The 22,152-nt window shown below is 38.8% G+C and overlaps 1 protein-coding gene across 1 annotated transcript in view; it reads left to right on the top strand.

Annotated features, from left to right (window-relative positions):
• Nucleotides 1-22,152, top strand: part of LOC128508224 (C-type lectin domain family 4 member M-like) — a 76,015-nt gene that overhangs the window by 6,000 nt on the left and 47,863 nt on the right. Inside the window, exon 2 of the mRNA XM_053479449.1 lies at nt 5,681-6,155. Within this exon, the coding sequence (XP_053335424.1) occupies nt 5,681-6,155 (475 nt within the window). The remainder of the gene's footprint in view (nt 1-5,680; nt 6,156-22,152) is intronic.

Here is a 22,152-nt window from a genome sequence, read left to right as displayed (position 1 = left end):
GTAAATGTAACCATTTATTCTAAATCCATTCCACACAAAAATTACATAAATATATACATATCCGTTCAGCTGCTCTTATCGTTCTATATTTCTTTATACATTCTTCATATATTTTCTATATTGTGTATTTTTGTTGTACAGTTATTTTATTTTTAACTTTAATTTTTATATTTTATTTTATTCTTTCCTAGTTAAATTTACCCTTTTATTTTAATTTTCATATTTATTTCCTATTTCTATTCATAGTCTTCTATTTTTATGTCACGAGCAGTTGTCTAAGCATTTCACTGCATATCGTACTGTGTATGACTGTGTATGTGACAAATAAAATTTGAATTTGAATTTGACGTAGAGGAGGAGCAGTGACTGTTCCTTAAGACAAATAAGCAGCTGGTTTTTACTTTAGTTTTGAACTAAATATAAGTTGAATTGTTTATATTCAGTATTATGTGCTGTGATACTGTATAAATATCACCTAAATACACTGCTCAGGCATAATAATAATAATAATAATAATAATAATAATAATAATAATAATGTTACACATTCCAATATTTTAATAGACCGCCCTTTTTATTTCATTATAGCCGTGGCATCATTTTAAGCCTATATAATGTCACCACATTATATGTCTCCATCCAGAGTCACAATAATTTCTCTCTAAGATCTTGTATTGATGATGGGAGAGTCAGACTAGTGTGTGAAGCACATCCCAAAGTTTGTCAATGGGGTTAAAGTCTGGACTCTGTGGTGACCAATCTAAGTGTAAAAATAATGTCTCATGCTTCTTGAACCACTCTTTTAAATTTTGAGCCCGATGAATTCTGCCATTGTTATGCTTGAAGGCCTTTTCCATTAGAAAGAAATGGAAAAAACATCCCAATTTTAGCTGCATATATTCTTTTCAATTCTTCAAAAATCTCAAGCTCTCTTTTTAGGTTTTCTATTGACCTTCTTCTTGCAGCAATTTCCCATTGCTGTTTCTTTAAGAGAACAGGCTCTTGTTTCTCTCTTTCTAACATGCATTCTGTCTCTTTTTCTTCTTTTTGAAGATGACGAGTTGTTGCAGCTGCTGCTTGGTCTGCGATTCTAAGCTTGTCCTTAGCCTCAAGTCTTTGCAATGTCTCTTGGTGACACTCTTGTTCAGTCATAATCTTTAATACAGCTTGTGTAGCTGCATATTCAGCAGCAGCTTTTTGTCTTTTCACTGATGATATGTTGGAATGAATGGAATGAGCTTTAAAATGTTCAGAGGCAGTAGACAAAACACTGGAGGCAGAAGATGCAAATATGGAGCTATGATCAGGCAAAATCAACAGCTCTGTTGTGCCTTGCATTTGTGACTGAGCATTCTGCACAACTATCTAAGGGATTGATATGCAGTTACTGTATCTAACTTGCGGTGCATCTCATGCTCTGGACGGTTAATTCTTCGACATTATAAGCATTGTTTAGATCAGATAATTCTGTTTGAATACTGCTAATGTGTTCCTGTAGGATGTCACTAGGATCCTGTTTCAATGCTGATTTATTGGCAACTTTAATTAGAGCTTTAGAGCTTATATATGCCGTCAAGCATAGCAATAGCCCTTTCATCCTTTTTTTTTCTGAAACTCCTTTCCTTTTTCTGTTAACATGTGGGCACTGTCACTTTTACGGGGTTCTGCAGATTGTGTTCGTGGTTGCTGAGTAATATTAAGCTCATCTAGCTGTTCTGTTTTTGCTTCTTGCTCTACTGGTAGCTACTACACCCTGATATTTTTTACTAGTTTGTGACATGTTAGTTATATAAAATTTAACTGTATTTAACTTATATAGTCAGCAGTGAGTATGCTGACATAAATGAGGTTACTGCCCTTTGTCACACATCAAACTTGCATGGAATATTGAATATTATATAAAAAATATCATAACTTACTTTGAACTTAAAATATATCAAATTATATTTACAAGGAAGTTCTCTTATCTTACGCAAAAAACCAATAACCTTACTTTAAATATTACATACAGTGGTGTGAAAAACTATTTGCCCCTTCCGGATTCCTTATTCTTTTGCATGTTTGTCACACTTAAATGTTTCTGATCATCAAAAACCGTTAACTATTAGTCAAAGAGAACATAATTGAACACAAAATGCAGTTTTTAAACAAAGGTTTACGTTTTTAAGGGAGAAAAAAAACTCCAAATCTACATGGCCCTGTGTGAAAAAGTGATTGCCCCCCTTGTTAAAAAATAACTGTGGTTTATCACACCTGAGTTCAATTTCTGTGGTCACCCCCAGGCCTGATTACTGCCACACCTGTTTCAATCAAGAAATCACTTAAATAGGAGCTACCTGACACAGAGAAGTAGACCAAAAGCACCTCAAAAGCTAGACATCATGCCAAGATCCAAAGAAATTCAGGAACAAATGAGAACAAAAGTAATTGAGATCTATCAGTCTGGTAAAGGTTATAAAGCCATTTTTGAAGCTTTGGGACTTCAGCGAACCACAGTGAGAGCCATTATCTACAAATGGCAAAAACATGGAACAGTGGTGAACCTTCCCAGGAGTGGCCGGCCGACCAAAATTACCCCAAGAGCGCAGAGACAACTCATCCGAGAGGCCACAAAAGACCCCAGGACAACATCTAAAGAACTGCAGGCCTCACTTGCCTCAATTAAGGTCAGTGTTCACGACTCCACCATAAGAAAGAGACTGGGCAAAAACGGCCTGCATGGCAGATTTCCAAGGCGCAAACCACTTTTAAGCAAAAAGAACATTAAGGCTCGTCTCAATTTTGCTAAAAAACATCTCAATGATTGCCAAGACTTTTGGGAAAATACCTTGTGGACCGACGAGACAAAAGTTTAACTTTTTGGAAGGTGCATGTCCCGTTACATCTGGCGTAAAAGTAACACAGCATTTAAGAAAAAGAACATCATACCAACAGTAAAATATGGTGGTGGTAGTGTGATGGTCTGGGGTTGTTTTGCTGCTTCAGGACCTGGAAGGCTTGCTGTGATAGATGGAACCATGAATTCTACTGTCTACCAAAAAATCCTGAAGGAGAATGTCCGGCCATCTGTTCGTCAACTCAAGCTGAAGCGATCTTGGGTGCTGCAGCAGGACAATGACCCAAAACATACCAGCAAATCCACCTCTGAATGGCTAAAGAAAAACAAAATGAAGACTTTGGAGTGGCGTAGTCAAAGTCCTGACCTGAATCCTATTGAGATGTTGTGGCATGACCTTAAAAAGGAGGTTCATGCTAGAAAACCCTCAAATAAAGCTGAATTACAACAATTCTGCAAAGATGAGTGGGCCAAGATTCCTCCAGAGCGCTGTAAAAGACTTGTTGCAAGTTATCGCAAACGCTTGATTGCAGTTATTGCTGCTAAGGGTGGCCCAACCAGTTATTATTAGGTTCAGGGGGCAATTACTTTTTCACACAGGGCCATGTAAGTTTGGATTTTTTTTCTCCCCAAATAATAAAAACCATCATTTAAAAACTGCAACATGATAACGTTCATTAACTGCAAAGTGCGGCTTATTTGTGATTCTCGAAAGGCTGTCCGGTTTGGGCATGTTCGCTGTTTACTCCAGCTTCTCATGCTGTTAGCTTCGCATGGAGTTAGCTTTGCATGTCGTTAGCTCCACATCTGATTTCAGATAGTTGTTGTTACTAATAGATTCAATCTTTACTTATTGCACTTCACGGTCAAATCCACCGTCTAACTATACAAATGAACAGAATACACATAATAAGCGCACATTTGTTGACATAAACAAACTGTAAACCAAATATAAATATATGCAATAAAAAAAGATGAATAAACACACCTTGCTGGCTGCATAAAGAGGGAATGAGTACACTTAACGAAACGCAAAAAAATAACCTTTCAAATAGCTTCTTTTCACTTGTTGCAACCCAACTTCACTTGAGAACACTCATTTTTCTTTTAACTTGTTTACTTGTTTCACGTGGTTCTTAGCAGCGTCCAAACCAAATAAAAAAGGTCAGTGTGCAACATAGCGCATGTTTTTTTTTTTTTTTTTTACAGTTTTTTTTTTTTTTTTTTTACTGTACACATTTCTTTCACAAAGTTGACAGTTCAGCACTATCCTTCCAAGTTTTGATAGAATAGAATAGAATAGAATAAAATAAAATAGAATAGCACATTTTGGATTTAGATTTTCTGCAAATATACAAGGTTCAATAGACTCATTAAACAAAGTAGTATACAAGACAGTGTAATAAGGATAAAATGTGGGATGCACTTCATTCTTTTGTTTCTTGAAAGGAACGCAAAATTTTAGCGAGGTCAGTCACAGGGAAGCTGATCAAGTATGTCAAGGTTCTTTTTAGCAGAAAACCAAAGTCTTATAGAGAAGGTCATGAGCTGAGGTATTTTATGTCTTTTACTGTCAAGCACAACCTGACATTCCAGGTATGTAAGCACTTAGGATATTTCATTTATTTCAGTAATACAACTTAAAAGTTGAAACTAATATATAAGATAGACTCATTACATGCCAAGCAAAATAGTTCAAGCCGTGATTTGTCATAATTGAGATGATTATGGCCTACAGCTCATGAAAACCCCAAATCCACAATCTCCACAAAAATCCACAATATATTGCACTATATTCAAATTTTTCGAGTTTCACCTGTAGTATGTTTCAGTCAAATAATCAGTATGTTTACAGATTTCCCTTTTGTACGGTGGATTTGTGGTACTGATTAGTTATCGCATGGTGGAACTATAAAACTACAGTAGATCCTCAGATTAAGAGTAACGCAGTTTACAAGTGTTCTGCAAGACGAACAAAGATTTTTAATAAATTTTGACTTGAATAACGAGCATTGTCTTGATTACGAGCACCGAGTATCATGTTTCACGCATGCGCTTCTTGTTTTGACGCCGAGCGTCACGTGATCACAACTGAGTCAACGTTTTTTCTCTCTCTTGCGCTGCGGAAACGTCTCCCCTGCTGGGTTTTAGTGCGCGTCTCTTACTGGTATAATCAACATCCGTGCACGCATGTACTGTTTACTATAACACTGTGACCACATGTGTGTGTAAAACATATTTTATTTTGTGTTCAGAAGCGCGTGTGTAAAACGCGTGTACTGTTTCTTATGACACAAGTGTGTGCGCGCGAGTAAAGCAAAAGAAATTCTCAATACAGAGGTTAAAAATCTAGTTTCTTCCTTATCGCGGTGTGTGTGTGTGTGTGTGTGTGTGTGTGTGTGTGTGTGTGTGTGCGCGAGCGTAATTTGACACTGTGCCGGCTATGTGTGTGTGTGTGAAGCCCCCTTCACAAACACTTGATGATGTGGTTGGTACTGTAACTTGGTACACAATCATGGGTCAACAGGGTGAAGAGCAGGGGGCTGTTTTTTTGACAACTCGTACATTCTGTGGTCTTTTTGATAAGCCGTCTAGCACCAGTTGCAGAGAGGGGCGCTAAGTCCCAGGTGTCTTAAGTTGTTTATAAGCTGCTAACAGGTAATATGATACAGATGCTCCTTTTAACCCAGTCTAAAGCCCCGCCCATCACTGCATACATTTAATGCATTTAATGCTCTCCGGCTCACTGCTAAAAGGCTTTGATTTTAATGAGGTTGTGACTAAACTAAATGCTAGATGTACATGAGAAAAAACAAAATGTGTATTTGCATATATTTGCCTCTAGGTGGAGCCACTGCATGGGGCAGGTGCTACAGAGTGACTGTAGTGTGTGTGGTGCTGCTGTGTATTCTCCTGACAACTGCCTTCACATTGCTGTGGTTCAAATTCAACATCCTGAAGACAGAAATCAACCTGCTACAAACTAGAAACAAAAACCTGACTATAGAAAGAGACCAGTTACAGATCAATTATAACAACCTGACTATAGAAAGAGACCAGTTACAGACCAGTAACAAAAACCTGACTATAGAAAGAGACCAGTTACAGACCAGTAACAAAAACCTGACTATAGAAAGAGACCAGTTACAGACCAGTAACAAAAACCTGACTATAGAAAGAGACCAGTTACAGACCAGTAACAAAAACCTGACTATAGAAAGAGACCAGTTACAGACCAGTAACAAAAACCTGACTAAAGAGAGAGACCAGTTACAGACCAGTAACAAAAACCTGACTAAAGAGAGAGACCAGTTACAGAGGGAGAGAGATGGATGCCTGAAGACATTTTGTGATTTGTGTAAGTAGATAAATTAAACATTACATTTTCTGACCAACAGTTAAATGCCTTCAGGGGAAATCCATGAGCCAACATAAAACTGGAGCATCAAGATTTTACTCACATCCTTTTTCCTGTTACTTCAAATGATTTTATTATTATTAGAGACTTTATTTTACAATCCTGATACATAACTTAGCTGCATTGTGTAAGAAGAAAGAATAAATAGTTTTTAATTGACATTAACTAATTAGTAATCATTAGTAATTAGTTCACTATTAACTGTGCAGTAATTACTGAGTGTTAATCAGTCTTACATTTCTCCTGGAGAGCTAATAGCTAACTTTGTCTGTATTGTAATAACACCTGATTAATTACTGATCACCTCAACATTAATTCCCAATCACTAAACCTTACCTTCCTCCTGGAGATAATATACGTACCGCCGCCGTTTCCACACCCAGTGTGTAAATGTCTATATAAGTGCTTATTGTCCACACAGTGTGAACTGAGAAATAAAGAGAAAAAATACATTCTGTACACAGAACACAAAATGTTTTAAACTAGTTATTTATCTAATGCTTTACATATTGTTGTATCTGTGCTTGGTAACAGTTACAGAGGGAGAGTGGAACTTGAATTTATGCATATATATTTAAAAAAATCTTATATTATATAGGCCATTTACTGGGGAATGAAATCATGTGTATATGCAAGCAATAGATCATGAACTGTGTTTTGATCTTTGTAAATTTATCTCCATAGACAAAGAGAATTGTCTCAGCTTCAACTCCAGTTTTTATTTCATGTCTAATGAGAAGAAAAGCTGGACTGAGAGCAGACAGGACTGTATAAAGAGAGGAGCAGACCTGGTGATCATAAACAGCCAAGAGGAACAGGTGTGTGTGTGTGTGTGTGTGTGTGTGTGTGTGTGTGTGTGAGAGAGAGAGAGAGAGAGAGAGAGAGAGAGGTTTTAAACTCACTTTATTTTAACAAATTAAGGAAAGGACTGTTTTACAATTTTATATATATATATATACACACACACACTATACACATATTCACATACACACATACTAACGTGTACACACATACATACACACACACATGCACACATACAGACAATGTATTAACATACTGTATGTACTTTTTTTTTTTTTAGTAAGGAAAACCCCGTGCCCCTCCACCCCACCGACAACTCCAATGTATTTTAAAGTCTTGTGTCACCTTGTTATGTTTTATAGTCTGGTTTATTTATGTTTAATTTTTCTTGTTTGCCGATGTGAGATTTTTTAACATTTTATTGTCTCCCGGGAACAGTTTATTGACCACTTGTCTTTTTTCTTTTTCCGTTAACTGTAAAAATTAGTTTATTTGTTCCTCGACGTCTGTGTTCAGTGTTTGGCTGCGTGCACGTGCATGTTATTCACAAGTTCTGACGCGTGTCTTTTGTTACACAGTGTCACTCACGACTCCAGACGTTTCGTTGATTTCTTTGTCTCTTGTTTTATTTTCAACATCAAAGTACAACGGTTGTTACAGTTTCTTGCATAAATCCACTGTTGTCACGATGAGTCATTTGCTGTGTTCTGTAGCTTTGATAGATTACAGTTACAACAACTCATTTAACTGTATCCTTTTAGCTTACTGTCTCACAACATCACGATCAAAAGCTTGTGTTCTCCACACCTTTCTGTATCCTTTCGTGTCTTAACAGTAACTAAACAACTAACGTGCGTGATAGACATGCAGCTACATAACTGTGGGATGATGTCACAGAACAACTCATGAAATGATGTCACAATACAAATTACGAGTATGATACTTAGTGCTTAATGCTTAACTAATAGACTGAAATAAAATAAACACAACAACAAATCACAAGAATGAAATATGGCCCTTACACTGTGGATTTTCCATTTGCTAATGTGTTCTGTGATGGACGTCTCTTCTCTTTTTCTCCTGGGTTTTATTGGAGTTTTTTTTTTGGGTGTCAGTGGCGGTGTGCAGGTTTGAGGTTCCTGTGCCTCTCCGGTGCTGGTTTTGGGGGCGGAGTTAGCGTTTGGGCTTGGTCAGCGCTGACTACTGTACACGCGTCGGGATGTTTACTCGCGCTGTGTACAGTACAGTAGTGACAGTGTTCGGATCAGCGCTAGGTGCGGTGTGTGTCTCTTTGGTGGCGGTGTGTGTGGGACTAATCTTCGTGAGTCCTGACTCGGGTGTGTCGCTGAGGCCCGCGGCGGACTCGGACTCCTCTGTGTTTTCCGGCTGACTGTCCCCGCGCTGCTGCCACTGTTTCCCGGCCGAGTCGCCCCCCGAGCTCCCCGGCTGCATGGCTCCATGTGGACAGCTCAGCCTTTTGTGTCCGACGTCCCCACACTCAAAACACCTCAGTGATTCCGTTGTAGCGAAAACGGTGTAGCTACTGTCCCCCGCTTTACACTTAAAGTTTACATTTAGTGTGCCTTCTTAGTTAAAACCATCAGGACCTGTCTCCGGAATGACAGGACGTGCTTCATGCTGGAGCTCTTACACCCGAGCGGGATGGCTCTCATGGGGCTGACGAACCTCCCGAATCGGGCCAGCTTCCTCATGATCGCCTCGTCCTGTATAAACGGAGGCACATTAGAGATCACCACTCTCGTTGCGGGGGCAAACAGAGGAGGGACCTGATCCTCTCACGGTTATTCCGGTCTTTATGAGTGCACTTATGAGGTTTGTCTTTTTTATAAACACCACCACCGCTTTGTTCATCCGGGAAGCTGAGTAGATGTTCTCACACCCGACCTGCTCTCCCACCGCTAACCACCTGATGCCATTCTGGAGAGACAAACTTTCCCCACCGGCCTCAGAGGCCATGGTGCCCCGCTCACTCTCTCTCACGATAATGTTTTAAACTATATGTGTTTTTAACAACATTCACTAAAAGATAATTAAGTGGAAGGGTAATAAATAAAGAAGAATAAAGAAGTGGGAAAAAAATTTAAAGTTTTTCAGAAAACCTTAAGAAGACACCAAACAGTCTTTCACACACCCCCTCACACCCAGCGCATGTGCACAGAGAGAGAGAGAGAGAGAGAGAGAGAGAGAGAGTAAAAGCCTTTGTCATTGTGTTGTTATTTACAGGAGTTCATCATTAAACAGAAAAAAAACAAAATTCAGGCTTGGATTGGTCTGAGTGACAGAGAGACAGAGGGAGAGTGGAAATGGGTGGACAATACAACACTGAACACTGCGTAAGAAACTGAGATACTTTGTGTCTCATTTTAAGGTGCAGTACAATCCACAATGTTAAAACTGTTGTCCTGCTGGGAAAACTACAAAGATTATTCCTTATTATATTTATATTGATGTCGTGTCCCAATGTACATCTCAGTAAACAGAGGCTGAGAGGATTCAGTTAAATGTGTGGAATTGAAGGAAACTGAACACTGATCTGAGTCTGATTCTGATTCTCTGGGTTTCAGGTTCTGGGCTAATAAGAAACCGAATGGAGGTGGTGATAAGGACTGTGCTGAGTTTAACAGTGATGCAAAAGGGAATTTCTGGAATGACAAGAAATGCTCTGTGAACCTAAACTGGATTTGTGAGAAACATCTTTCGCAGTAAAGTTTATTATTTTATGGTGGAAATGCACTTCGCAAATTGGACATACTGTATACATGTAAAATTTTATTTTTATGATGAAAATATTTTGATGGATGGTGGATGTGTCTTAGTGTATGTTTCATGGTTTGTCAATAGTAAGTAATCAGTCAGTGACACAAAGTGCTCAGAGACTGTTCATGTCTTTTACTGTATCTCATTACAGCTGTGTAGATCTGTGATGATGAAAGCAGTAACATTGAGATGGTTGTATTTAAGAGTCTCTCAGTGTCTCTGTCTCTGTTAAATCAGCAGAAGCCTGAATTTTATTATAATTTAAATAATTTATACAATAAATTTATAATTAAGACAACTGTTATCAAGCAACAAGGGATTTTTTTAAACAATGTCATGTATAATTTAAATATTTATATTTACTGTATTTTTAGAAGAAACATTTGCCACAGCAGTGTATTTTCTGCTTAGTGGTGCATAACATGCAGCAAGAAATATATTCAGTTAAATTAAATTACATTTTATATGTATAGCACTTTTAACAATATGCATTGTTGCAAAGCAGCATTACAGAATCAAAAGAAAATTATGGAAATGTATATTGAACTTGAAAGAATATGTATGAATCAAAATGATCAGATTGTCCCTGATGAAAAAGCCAAGGGTGATGGTGGCAAGACTAAACTCCCTGAGAATAAGAGGAAGAAACTTTGAAAGGAACCAGACTGAACAGGGAACCCTTCTTATTTGGGTAATAACGGATCGCAGGAATTGTTTTGTGTGTTATATTGTTATACTATGTGTTAGGAGCCTGAATTTCAATATACCAGATGATGTCTTTAATTTTGGTAAAGGATTTGTTATGTAAACATAAAGTTCCAGCCATAGCAGAGGCAAAGTAGTGGGTATGGGGATACTTCGGAGAAGCCATGGAGAAGGACTTTCTGGTAGCACCAACACTCTACAATGGCAAAGCCCCAGGGATTGGGTGTTGAGGGGCTGTCTTGGATGACCAACCTCTTTAACATTACTTATAGTCGAGGACAGTGCCTAAGGGGTGGTAGACTTGAGTGGTGATTCCCCTTTTTAAAAAAGGGGACCAGAGGATGTGTGCCAACTACAGGGGCATCACAATACTCAGCCTCCCTAGGAAAGGGTACTTTAGGGTGTTGGAGAGTTCGGCAAATTGTTAAACCTCAGAAGATTAACAAGGTGGATTTCTTCCTGGTCGTGTGACGATAGACCAACGTTTTACTCTTGCTCTTGTAGGAATCCTGAAGGGGCTTGGGAATAGGCCCAGTTGGTCTACATGTGTTAAAGAAGGTGTATGAGCAGGTCCCCTGGGATATTCTGTGGGAGGTACTGTGGCAGTATGGGGTGCAGGGGTCTCTGCTCAGGGCCATCCAATCTCTTTCCACAAAAAATGAGAGCTGTGTTCATGTTTAAGAAGAAAATGCAGATGAGGAGAGGTGTACATGGTAACTTCTGCTCCATTTCATTTCCTAACTCATGGGAGCCCATGTTTATATTATGTAAATGTTATATTATTCAATATATTATATTTATAAATTAGATTTATATGTTTTAAATTTCCTGAGCCTGAATCAACAAATGTTTGATAAACATTCAGGTTAAAAAGATCTATTTAGATCTGTTCTTGGTATTTCTTGATTCTCATGTGACTGGAAAGGTTTTATGCAGTTCTGATCATTGACATCTGCTTACACTTTATTTATATCACATGCTTACATACTATATGTTGTAGTATTTGTTATATTATATCTATATATTAAAATATGTACATTTTAATCCCTTTATCTTTTTCATAATCACAATTTTGATGCCCTGCGATGGATTGGCACCTGCCTCATGCCCTAAGTCTCCTGGGATAAGCTCAGGGTCCCCACAACCCTGAATACAGGATTAAGCGGTATAGATGATGAGTGAGTGAGTGAGTGAGAATCACAATTCTGATGATCATTCAATTGGAAATAAAGAATCTGGTTCAGTCATATTATATGTGGTGTGTGCTGATATTTAAAATAAAAAAGCTGGTTTTTGAGTCTTTTACTAACATATGCATTTCCTTGAAATGTAATACATTCATTTGATTATTTTGAGCCACATCTATGTCTAAAGGATCTGCCATCATTGAGTGGCTGTGAGTTGCTGTAAAGCCCCCTCCTCGGGTTGGTGGGTACTGTGCATTGAACAGTGATGGGTTAAAGCCCCTTTTGCCTGCCAACCTAAAATTTGGTAGATATACTAAAGCCCATACTATGATGTATTTAAAGCCTTTAAAAAAAGGACAAATACAAGATAAAAACTTTTTTTTTCAAAGTTTCACCCTTCACCAATTAATCTGTTTGAGATACAGAAGTAAATTAAGCAAAATATATGTACATTTATTTAAAAAGTCTATCATTCTGTTCATTTGTTTCTATAATTTATATACTGTACATTGCCCTCACATGCTTTAATATTTTGTAGAATATCAATCTTTTAATATTCTTTTGCTCTTCTTTGCATCAAAATGAACCACAACACATTTTCTACACGTTTCCTTTTATACAGTATATCAATACTGTATATATGATGTGGGGGAAGGGATGGGAAGAGGTATCAACTCTAATCAATATTAATTTTTTAAACTTCTTAGGGATCAGCATGTTTTTCTGAATTCTGTTTATTTTTACAGTACTTGTCCAAATATGATTGTTTATAATATACATTTGCAGGGTGTAACTGTGAAGCAATTACACAAAATTACAGATAAGGCATAAGTTGTTTAAATTGTTTACTAATTTAGCATTTAGCAGGTTGATGATTGTGAGAAAGAAGTTGGACCTGAACCCGCTTATTGTGGTGCAAATTTTCCTGTACCTTTTCCTTAATGGAAAACATCAAGAAGTTTGTTTTGTGTTTGTATTTATCGGCATTTTGAAGTGTACAGTTTTTTTTACATTTACACAAAATAATAATAATAATAATAATAATAATAGTAATAATAATTAGTTTTATGTTCTTATACTAATAGATTTTTGCCTTGTTTCATTTCTTGCGCATTTTCAGAGAACCCGCGTATCTCTTCGTCTAAGAAAAACAAGCAGAAAGTAGTATGCTCTGGTCTTATCTCAATGCGCCATGATGATGTAGCTTACAGCAGGTTATGGTCGCTGAAGCTGATTTAATATTATACTTCGGATTAAGTATAAGAAATAAAACCACAATTTCACAGTCTGAAGCTATCACAGATCCCTGTCTTGTGATGTCATAGTGTGTCATAGTAATAATGAACACACAGCACCACACTACTACCACATTGAACATACGTTCGCATCAAATACCACACAGAGTTTTCTCAATAATCTCTATGAGTTATCGACTTTGATTCGATTACCGTCTGACTCCACAGAACTCGATCAGGCAACTGAATATTTAGAGTCAACATTTCGTTATACCTTAGATAATGTAGCTCCAGTTAAAAGAAAAAATTATTATAGATAAGAAACTCACTCCCTGGTATAACGATCATACAAGGACTTTAAAATAGACCGCTCAGAAACTAGAACGCAAATGGCGTCAAACTAAAGTTTTTTTCATGGAAGAAGAGCATCCTGAACTATTTAAAAAAAAAAACTCTCAGTGCTGCTAGATCAATGTATCTCTCCACTCTTATAATCTAATATTCCTAAAATTATATTTAATACTGTAGCTAAATTAACTAGACACAAGACCACTGCAAAAATCTCCACAACAACAACATACAGTAGTGAGGACTTTATGAACTTTTTCAATAGGAAAATCATAAATATTAGGCAAAAAATTCAGCCTTTAAAACTAGACAATTTAAGTGATCAAGATGATAAACTAACCACACCACATCAGAAACTAGAATACTTTACTCCTTTTGAATTAATTTCACTCATCTCTTCTTCAAAATCTTCAACCTGTGAATTAAATCCTATACCGATACATTTTCTCCCACAGATAGTATCAGCTATAACAGAACCCCTGTTGAAAATAATTAACTTTTTACTCAGCAGTGGGTATGTTCCCAAATCCTTTAAATTAGCAGTTATTAAACCACGAATCAAGAAACCTGGCCTTGACCCCTGTCAGCTTTCCAATTACAGGCCAATATCAAACATCCCCTTTATCTCTAAAATTCTGGAAAAGGTAGTATCACAGCAGCTACGTTCATATCTGCCCTCTGGACCTGTTGGACTCGTCCTGGAGTCCTGCTTCTGGTTGGAGATCTCGTCACATGGATGCCTTGTGTGGTCTGTCTGGGATGCGTGTGGTGAATGGGGATGGTTCCACTTTCCCACGAAGACGATCCTGTCCTTGGCTGATGCAGACAGCTGTTCTCAGAGGACTTGTGACATCAGTCGCTCAATAGTTAAGGACTAGAGTTTTGTACAGTTTACCTTAGCCTGCAATGACGAACTGGATTTTGAAATCGATCTAAATCTAAAATCGAGGATCAAAATCTCATCATTTTGATTCATACACATTCACATTTCATACAAACTTAAATAATTCTTTTGATTGTGTAAAGCTGCTTTGCGACAAAGTCAATTGTTCAAAGCGCTATACAAATAAATTGAATTTAATTGTTTTATTAATTTCAAACATGCTACAAGACATGTGTAAAACTGACTTAAGCAGGAAGGCCTTAATGCGGTCACTACACAGTCACTACACAGTCATGTGGCCACCAGACTTACCCCGATTCACCCGTAATTTATGAATGATGATTTAAAGATAATTTCACTGATCTGCAGTGAAGCAGCTCCATCACACATCTGCCCGATGCATTATCAGATGTTACATATGTTTATTAGAAAGGTGAAAAAAACAGACATTGATTAGTTAACATTATTATGTTCACAGATTAATAAATAATAAACATTTCTGGTTACATTTTGTCATGAACACGATTCATGCTGCTACAACCATGGTCCACAGACAGTAAAGTATCTGTTGAGCAGATGATGATGATGGTGATGATGCTGACAAATGAATACAATTTATTTAAACACTGTTAAATTATTTAACGTTTTATTATACTGAATGGATTTGCTTTACTGTATGTTTGGACACACATCTCATCTCATCTTATGATATGAACTTTCTATAACAGCAGATCTGACAGTAGCTCAAGCTAAAGGCATTTGTATAATAACACATGCCTCGTAGTACAGTATGGTGTTTTGATGTTTTCACACGTAGATAAAAGATTTCTCTTTAAGAATGATACTGTATGAGGTTATATGGAGCTGTGTGTTACATGATGTATGACAGGAGATGGTGCAGAAAAGGATTTGCTAGAAACATTTGTAGTTCATTTTTTTAGTAAGGAAGAAAAGATTATTCAAATGATAAAGTAATAAATTCTTCTGTGAAGACCACTTCTGGAAAGACTTCTCCAGTCAGTAGATGAGTATTGCTTGGTTTCATCGGCTTCTGGCAGTTCTTTGCTGTGGTTTGGCTGTCTACTTTTAGATATCTAAGGGAAGTAATGTTGGAATTGGAGGCTTAAAAGGGTATTTTCTCGGCCAATCACTGTTTCCACAGGCCTCAACATTGCCTGTTTCTTTTTCATTATCTTGAACATGGTCAATTCACAACATGAAAATAATAAATGCTACAGTGTTACCTAATTTTTAACTCTATTACCTTGCCAAAGCACTAAATAATTATCCTAACCCTGCACAATCGTAGACAGGCTGTAGCGATTGTTTTTATAGGCCACAAATAAAGTGGTAAGGATAAAAAATTAAACCACCAGGTCTTTTAAACGACCCCTATACAGTTATTTTGTTCCCCAGAATGACTGTGTTTTGGTTCCGGGGTTAAGTTGGTTTGTTTTGGTAATTGTTGTTGTGTCGTGTCTTTCCTTGCTCCGCGAAGATTGCACAACACCGGAAGTAAGTGTTATCAGCCCATTTGTAAATTTAGGACCCCATTTTTGTGTATTTAGCTTTAAAATAAAACCTGAGCGTTACAAGGCTCTAAGTGTTACAGCTGATATTGTGTCATAAATGTAAAATCAATAAAATGTCTGGTATGAAAATGTCTTGGTTCCAATGAAGAAATAATATCAGACTGCCTCATATTTATTTAACCAGGATCAGTGTGTTCTCCTATCCAGTAAAGAGGATGCCTGTCCAGCAAATGTAGTCTGTCTCCAAAATCGATTTTAGGTTTTAATTGATATGTATTTGTATTTGAGGCAATAAAATGTTGCCATTCCACTATGAATCTGCGGGTGGCGCTCTTAACTTTTCCTACAGCACAACATCCTCTGTGGTGGGGGAAGATTATTTGTTTTGTTTATTTAGAATTGTAATATAATTGAATATGTAGTTGTGGCGGCATGGTGGTGTAGTGGTTAGCGTTGTCGCCTTAAACCGTCCGGGTTCGATTCCTGACTCTGTGTGCATGGAGTTTGCATGTTCTCCTGTGCTAGGTGGGTTCCTCCGGGTACTCCAGTTTCCTCCCACTCTTCACATAAACATCTGTGTATTTATTTCATTAAACAGACCAACTGGAGGTTATAAATAGGCATGAACCGGAAACATCCTCAGGTCTTTTTGTCTTTAAGGACCGCATTGTGTGTGTGTGCAAGCACTTTTTTAAAGCAAAAAGAAAGCGAAAATAGAAAGTGTCTTATTACTCACCAGAAAGATGGCAGAGTTAGACAGGCTGCCGTTCCTCCGTGTAAAAAATATCTTGCTCAGGGCGATCACCGCGCTTTCTGTTTTCAGTGTTTGAGGAAAGAGCACGCTATCCTCGGGCTTGAGGGAGCATGTGAGCATTGCGATCTCCTCCTTATTAAAGTCCCTTGCGCTCGGCTCGCCGTCTTTAAAACAAAACCGCAAGCCGTGGTGCATTCCTCGCGTGCGGATCTGGCGGAAGCGATCATGAGCCTTTACCGTCCACTTCTCAAGCACGCTCTGGACCTTGTTCAAATGTCCTTGTTCAAATGTCGTTGATGCGAAAAGCGCGGTTTTATATGATGATGCCCCAGATTAAAGAGATGCTTGCGGGCTATCTCTCTCCTGAAAGCTCATCCCTTTTGAAAAAGTCCACACTTCCCACCAAGCCGCAGCATCTTCGTTGATGGGAAAAGCTTTTTTAGGCAGCAGGTCATGGCCTTGCAGGCATACCAGGCTAACCTACTGAGAGATCTGAGAACTGGCGGGTCTATTGATGACGCTGCGTTTTGCTACGCTGAACCACAGATTTATTTCTTTGTGCCACCAAGTAGACGGCATGTGCTATCGGCCATTCTATGGCTGCCATGGTCGCCACGGAGAGACAGCTGTGGCTTAACCTCATGGACATCAAGAACAGGGATCGCGCTTTCCTCTTTGATGCCCCCATCTTGAGTCCCGGCCTTTTTGGCGATGCTGTAAACACTGCCACCACTAGGTATCGGGAGGCAATGCTTATTAACAAAATATGACTTTATCCCTCTCTGGAAAAACAGGATAAAATCGAGTTTTCACTGCAACAGAATGCTCTGTTGCTCTATGTGCGTGTCTCACAAGAACACAGTGGGATTTTATTTATTTATTTATTCATTTATTTAATTTAACACTTTGCAGACAGTCACACAAACAACACAAAACAATCTTTGATATATATATATATATATATATATATATATATATATATATATATATATATTATTAGAGTGACTTTCTAAAAGTCAAGTTTCCGGTAGTTTCTGTTCCCTTTCAAAAGCTACACTCGATGCTGCATGAAAACGCAATTTCAATGCGGTGCTTAAAGTAAAAAAAAAAAACATGTTTCAGAATGGCAGGAAGGAACCAAACACCAGGCGGACGGAACCAAATGCAATGCGGCACACCTATCTCCTGTGCGTGTCTAATTCATTCTCAATATCCTAAAGGAGATCAAGCTAGGCCAGAAAGTAACTTTTTACTACTTTCAGAGAGTGTTAGGTCTTATGGCAGCTGCATCCACGGTGATACCCTTGGACCTTTTGCACATGAGATCGCTTCAGTTGTGGCTAAGAGCCAGGGGATTTTATCCAAGGGCCAATCCCCAGAGGCAATGAGGGAGAGCTTCGTACCCTTTCTATGTGGTTCAGACCCTGCTCTCTGACTCTGGGTCCCACTCTAGGTCCGTGCTAATGACAGATGCTTCCCTTAAGGGCTGGGGTGCGGTCTTAAATGGCCGCCAAGCCCAAGGAATCTGGAGAGGTCATCTTCTCAAGTGGCACATCAATTGCCTCGAAACGATGACTCTATTTCTGGCCCTGAATTACTCGCTCCAGCAGCTTAAAATGTCCATGTCCAAGTGCGGGTGGACAACACTACGGTAGTCTCATAAATAATCGCCCTGAGCAGACTGTGCTCGAGCCGCTGGGAAAAGCTAGCGCACCAGATTCTGCTTTGGGGCACAGGACAAGTTCCAGTCCCTCAGGACGATTTACATTCCAGGGCATATGAATATGGGAGCAGACTTGCTGTCCAGACAAGCTGTGACACACGGGGTTTGAAAACCCCACCCCATAGTAGTCGATCCTCCAGCTCCTCTGAGTCTGAATGCGATGGCCTATATGTGGCCCAGTCTGCGTCTTATGCATTTCCTCCCGTAGCTCTGCTCTCAGGATTCATGGCGAAGGTCTGTCAACAAGGCTTGCGACCTCGTATTGATAGTGCCCCGTTGGCCGACCAGTGTGTGGTGTTCATATCTAATATCTCTTCTGTCAGAAGGGAGCTTCTGTCTCAGGCGCAGGGGCGACATTCCAATCCCGGCCCGAGCTTTTCTACCTTCACGTCAAGGGGACCAGTAAAGAGAGGCTGGTCGTCCAGCCAGTGTAATTGAAACTATACTAAGTGCTAATACTCCCTCCACGAGAAGAACTTATGCCCTCAAATGGAATGTATTGAAAATTGGTGCATAGTAAAAGATGTAGACTCAGTCCACTGCCAAATTGTTTCAGTGCTGGAGTTTCTCAGAACGTACACAGCCACTATTTCGCCTTGTCAAGTCCTGACTGATGGGGTTTCTGTGGAAAGCACCCTTTAGTTGCCCGATTATTTGTGGAACTAAACGGTTGAGGCTGCCCACTAGAGCAACAGTCCCTTCTTGGGATCTAGCTATTGTGCCAGAAGGGTTGTTGACACCTTTTAAACCTTAAGATGGTTTTTCTCATGGCCGTTAATTCTCTGAAGAGAATTGGAGATTTGCAGGCATTGTTAGCCTTCCCATCTTGCTTAGACTTTGCCCCTGGGCTGGTCAAAGCTATTCTGCATCCTCACTCCAACCATCTTCCGAAGGTTCCATTCTCGACTATACACCCAGTTGTTCTCACAGCCTCTTTTCTCCGCTATTTATAGCTCCGGAGCAGGAAAGACTTTATTTACTGTCTCTAGTTTGTGCTCTTTAGATTTACAGTACATTAACCGCACTAGCCAGTGACGTAAATCAGAGCAAGTTTTTATATGTTATGGGGGCAGCAGCCGAAGGGCGGCAGCCGAAGGGCGGCTGCCACTAGACAAATGCTGTCACATTGGGTGAGAGATGCTATTGCTCCAGCCTATAAGGCATTAGGCAGTCTTTGCCTCTAGTAATTAGGGCCCATTTAATCAGGGGGCTTGCCTCATCAATTGCTCTTGCAAGAGGCGTCCCCTTGCAGCAAGTGTGTAATGCATAGTTGGATGTCCATTCAATTCCAGCATCCCAGTATGATGTCTGAGACCCCTTTGGGGGACTGTGCGCACACTACACAACCCTTGGGGTCCAGACACTTGCAGTACGGCGGCGTTGGTATTCTCATTCCCATAGCGTTTTCACGAAGCATAGAGTGTAGCTTTTAAAAGGAAACGTGTTGGTTTATTTTGCTGTAACCCTGTTCCCTGAAAAAGCGGGGACAAGATGCTGTGCTCCAATGCCGCACTGTATGTGTGACTGGACGTCCTTTCAGACAATATTGACCTGAGGATGTTTCCGGTTCATGCCTATTTATAACCTCCAGGTGCACCTAATCAAATGACGTCACCTGACCGAGGTTATATATGCCCAAATTTTTGGCGTGTTTGACACACATGCTTTAACAACCAGTTGCGCAAAGAGCGTCCCCATAATGTTTTCATGCAGCATCTCGTTCCCACTTTTTTAGGGAACAGAGTTACAGCAAAGTAACCTGAGACGTTCTTTTTTCTTCTTTCCAATACACTCTTATAACTGGCACAGAGGCAATGTCCTCACACGGAGTAAAGTCACTGAGAAGCGCGAGCAGGTGTAGCGCGGAATTGTAGTTGATATGATAAAATTTAAAATTTAAATCCGCGCACCTGGTTTGTGAGGATTTTGTTTACTCTGAAGCGTGTGGACATTGCCTCTGTGCCAGGTATAACAGTGTATTGGAGAAAAAAAAAAAGAACGTCTCGGGTTACTTTGCTATAACCCTGTTCCCTAAAAAAGTGGGAACCTGCTCCCTGCTCCCCTCTCCCTACTCCCTTCTCCCTGTGCCGGGAATGTCTGAACCTCCTAACAAAATTCCAGTATTCAGAACACTCTGTAACGTCACCAACACAGACATCACTTCCTCGTACCATATGTTTAACTCATAAATAACTTTTTGAATTAATTTTCAAATACAGAGAAATTATTATTGTGTAGTTATTTACAGTTTACTAGTTTATATAATCAGAATCAGAATCAGAAAGAGTTTTATTGCCAAGTACGCTTACACGTACAAGAAATTTGTTTTAGTGACAGAGCTTCCAAAACATAAAACAAATGACAAGACAAAACGACACCAAAAAAAAAAAAAAAAGTTTGACATCAAATGGAGTAGGGTGTGAGATACTTTTTTAAATAAGTTATATAAATATCTGAAATCTGTGGTATTATACAGTATATTGCACTGTGATACTGTACACAATATTGCACATATATTTATTGACAGTTGATGTTTAACTGTTCATGAGGGAGATTGCCTGGGGAAAAAAAACTGCCTGACTGTCCTAGTGTTAGGTGCGCTATAGCGTCGACCCGACGGCAAAAGTTCAAATAAAAAGTGGCCTGGGTGTGAGGGGTCCAAAGTGATATTCCGAGCCCTTTTCCTCACTCTGGATGTATACAGTTCATGTGGCGTGGGCAGGGCAGTGCCAATAATTCTTTCAGCAGTCCGAACCGTCCTTTGTAGTCTTTTGATGTCTGTTTTCGTAGCTGAGCCAAACCAGACAGTTATTGAAGTGCACAGGACAGATTCAATGACGGCTGAGTAGAACTGTGTGAGCAGCTCCTGTGGCGGGTTGAATTTCTTTAGCTGGCGAAGGAAATACAACCTCTGGTGGGCCTTTTTAACAATGGAGTCAATGTGAATAATGGTAAGGAGTTACTGAATAAAGTAAACTGTAAGGCAGTATTTTAAGTAACTTCCTCTTTACTAATACTTCTCTTCACATAGGTTGTGATTTAGTTGAGTTAAAAACTCTGTGTAGTTCATTATTCAATGACTAGATGTTATTTTAGATTTAAACAGAGAAAAGATTAGACTAGTTATACCAGGATAGATATATACACTGCTACATGTATTACTTGTACAGTATAATATATGATATATTAATATATCAATTACATAAACAAATATAAAAAATTATGTGTATTTCTTTTAACTATTTAATACTTACATAAACACTATATGAGCAAAAGTATATGCCTAATGCTCTTGTGGCTGAATGAACATAATCCTCACAGACACACTCTAAAATCTAGTGTAAAGCCCTGCAGAAGAGTGGAGCTTATTCTAACAGCACAGAGGGACTGCTTCTGCAGAGGGATGTTCAACACATACTATAAGTCTAATTTTTACAAATTTCTGTTTAAATTTAATCTGCTCCTCATCACCAGGTTCTCTTTTTTGTTTCTTTTTTTCAAAGGTAATAGGAACAAAAACAGTAAATAAATAACAGTTTATTTACTGTTAACAGTTACAACAAAAATTAAATAAATGTCCTGCCCCCTGTTGCATGCCCATGTGTGAGACTGCATGCCCATGTGTGATGTACACCCTGTGTGTCTTAGCTGTTGCTACGAGCCTTTTTTTTTTTCATTTACGATGTGTGAAAAAGAGCAGGGGTTATTTGGCACTTCTGTCATGCAACTGCATAAAGCCTTTAAAAAAGTAAATAATAACCTACTGCAGGAACATGTCAACTGATTCATATGATAAAATTTAACAGTGCTGTAAATAAACTCATCTTAAAAGCAAAAGATTAAAAAAGCAGTAATAAAAGCATAATTTGTTTATTATTATTTATTTGCTATTATCGTATAAGGAACACAAATATGATAGATTGGTGCAATATTATGCAATGTCTTTACAACAT

The sequence above is a fragment of the Clarias gariepinus genome, chromosome 20 (assembly GCF_024256425.1).
Source record: "Clarias gariepinus isolate MV-2021 ecotype Netherlands chromosome 20, CGAR_prim_01v2, whole genome shotgun sequence".
NCBI classification, from domain to species: Eukaryota; Metazoa; Chordata; class Actinopteri; order Siluriformes; family Clariidae; genus Clarias; species Clarias gariepinus.
Note: the sequence above shows the minus strand (reverse complement) of the source record. Positions and strands in the feature narration are given on the sequence as shown.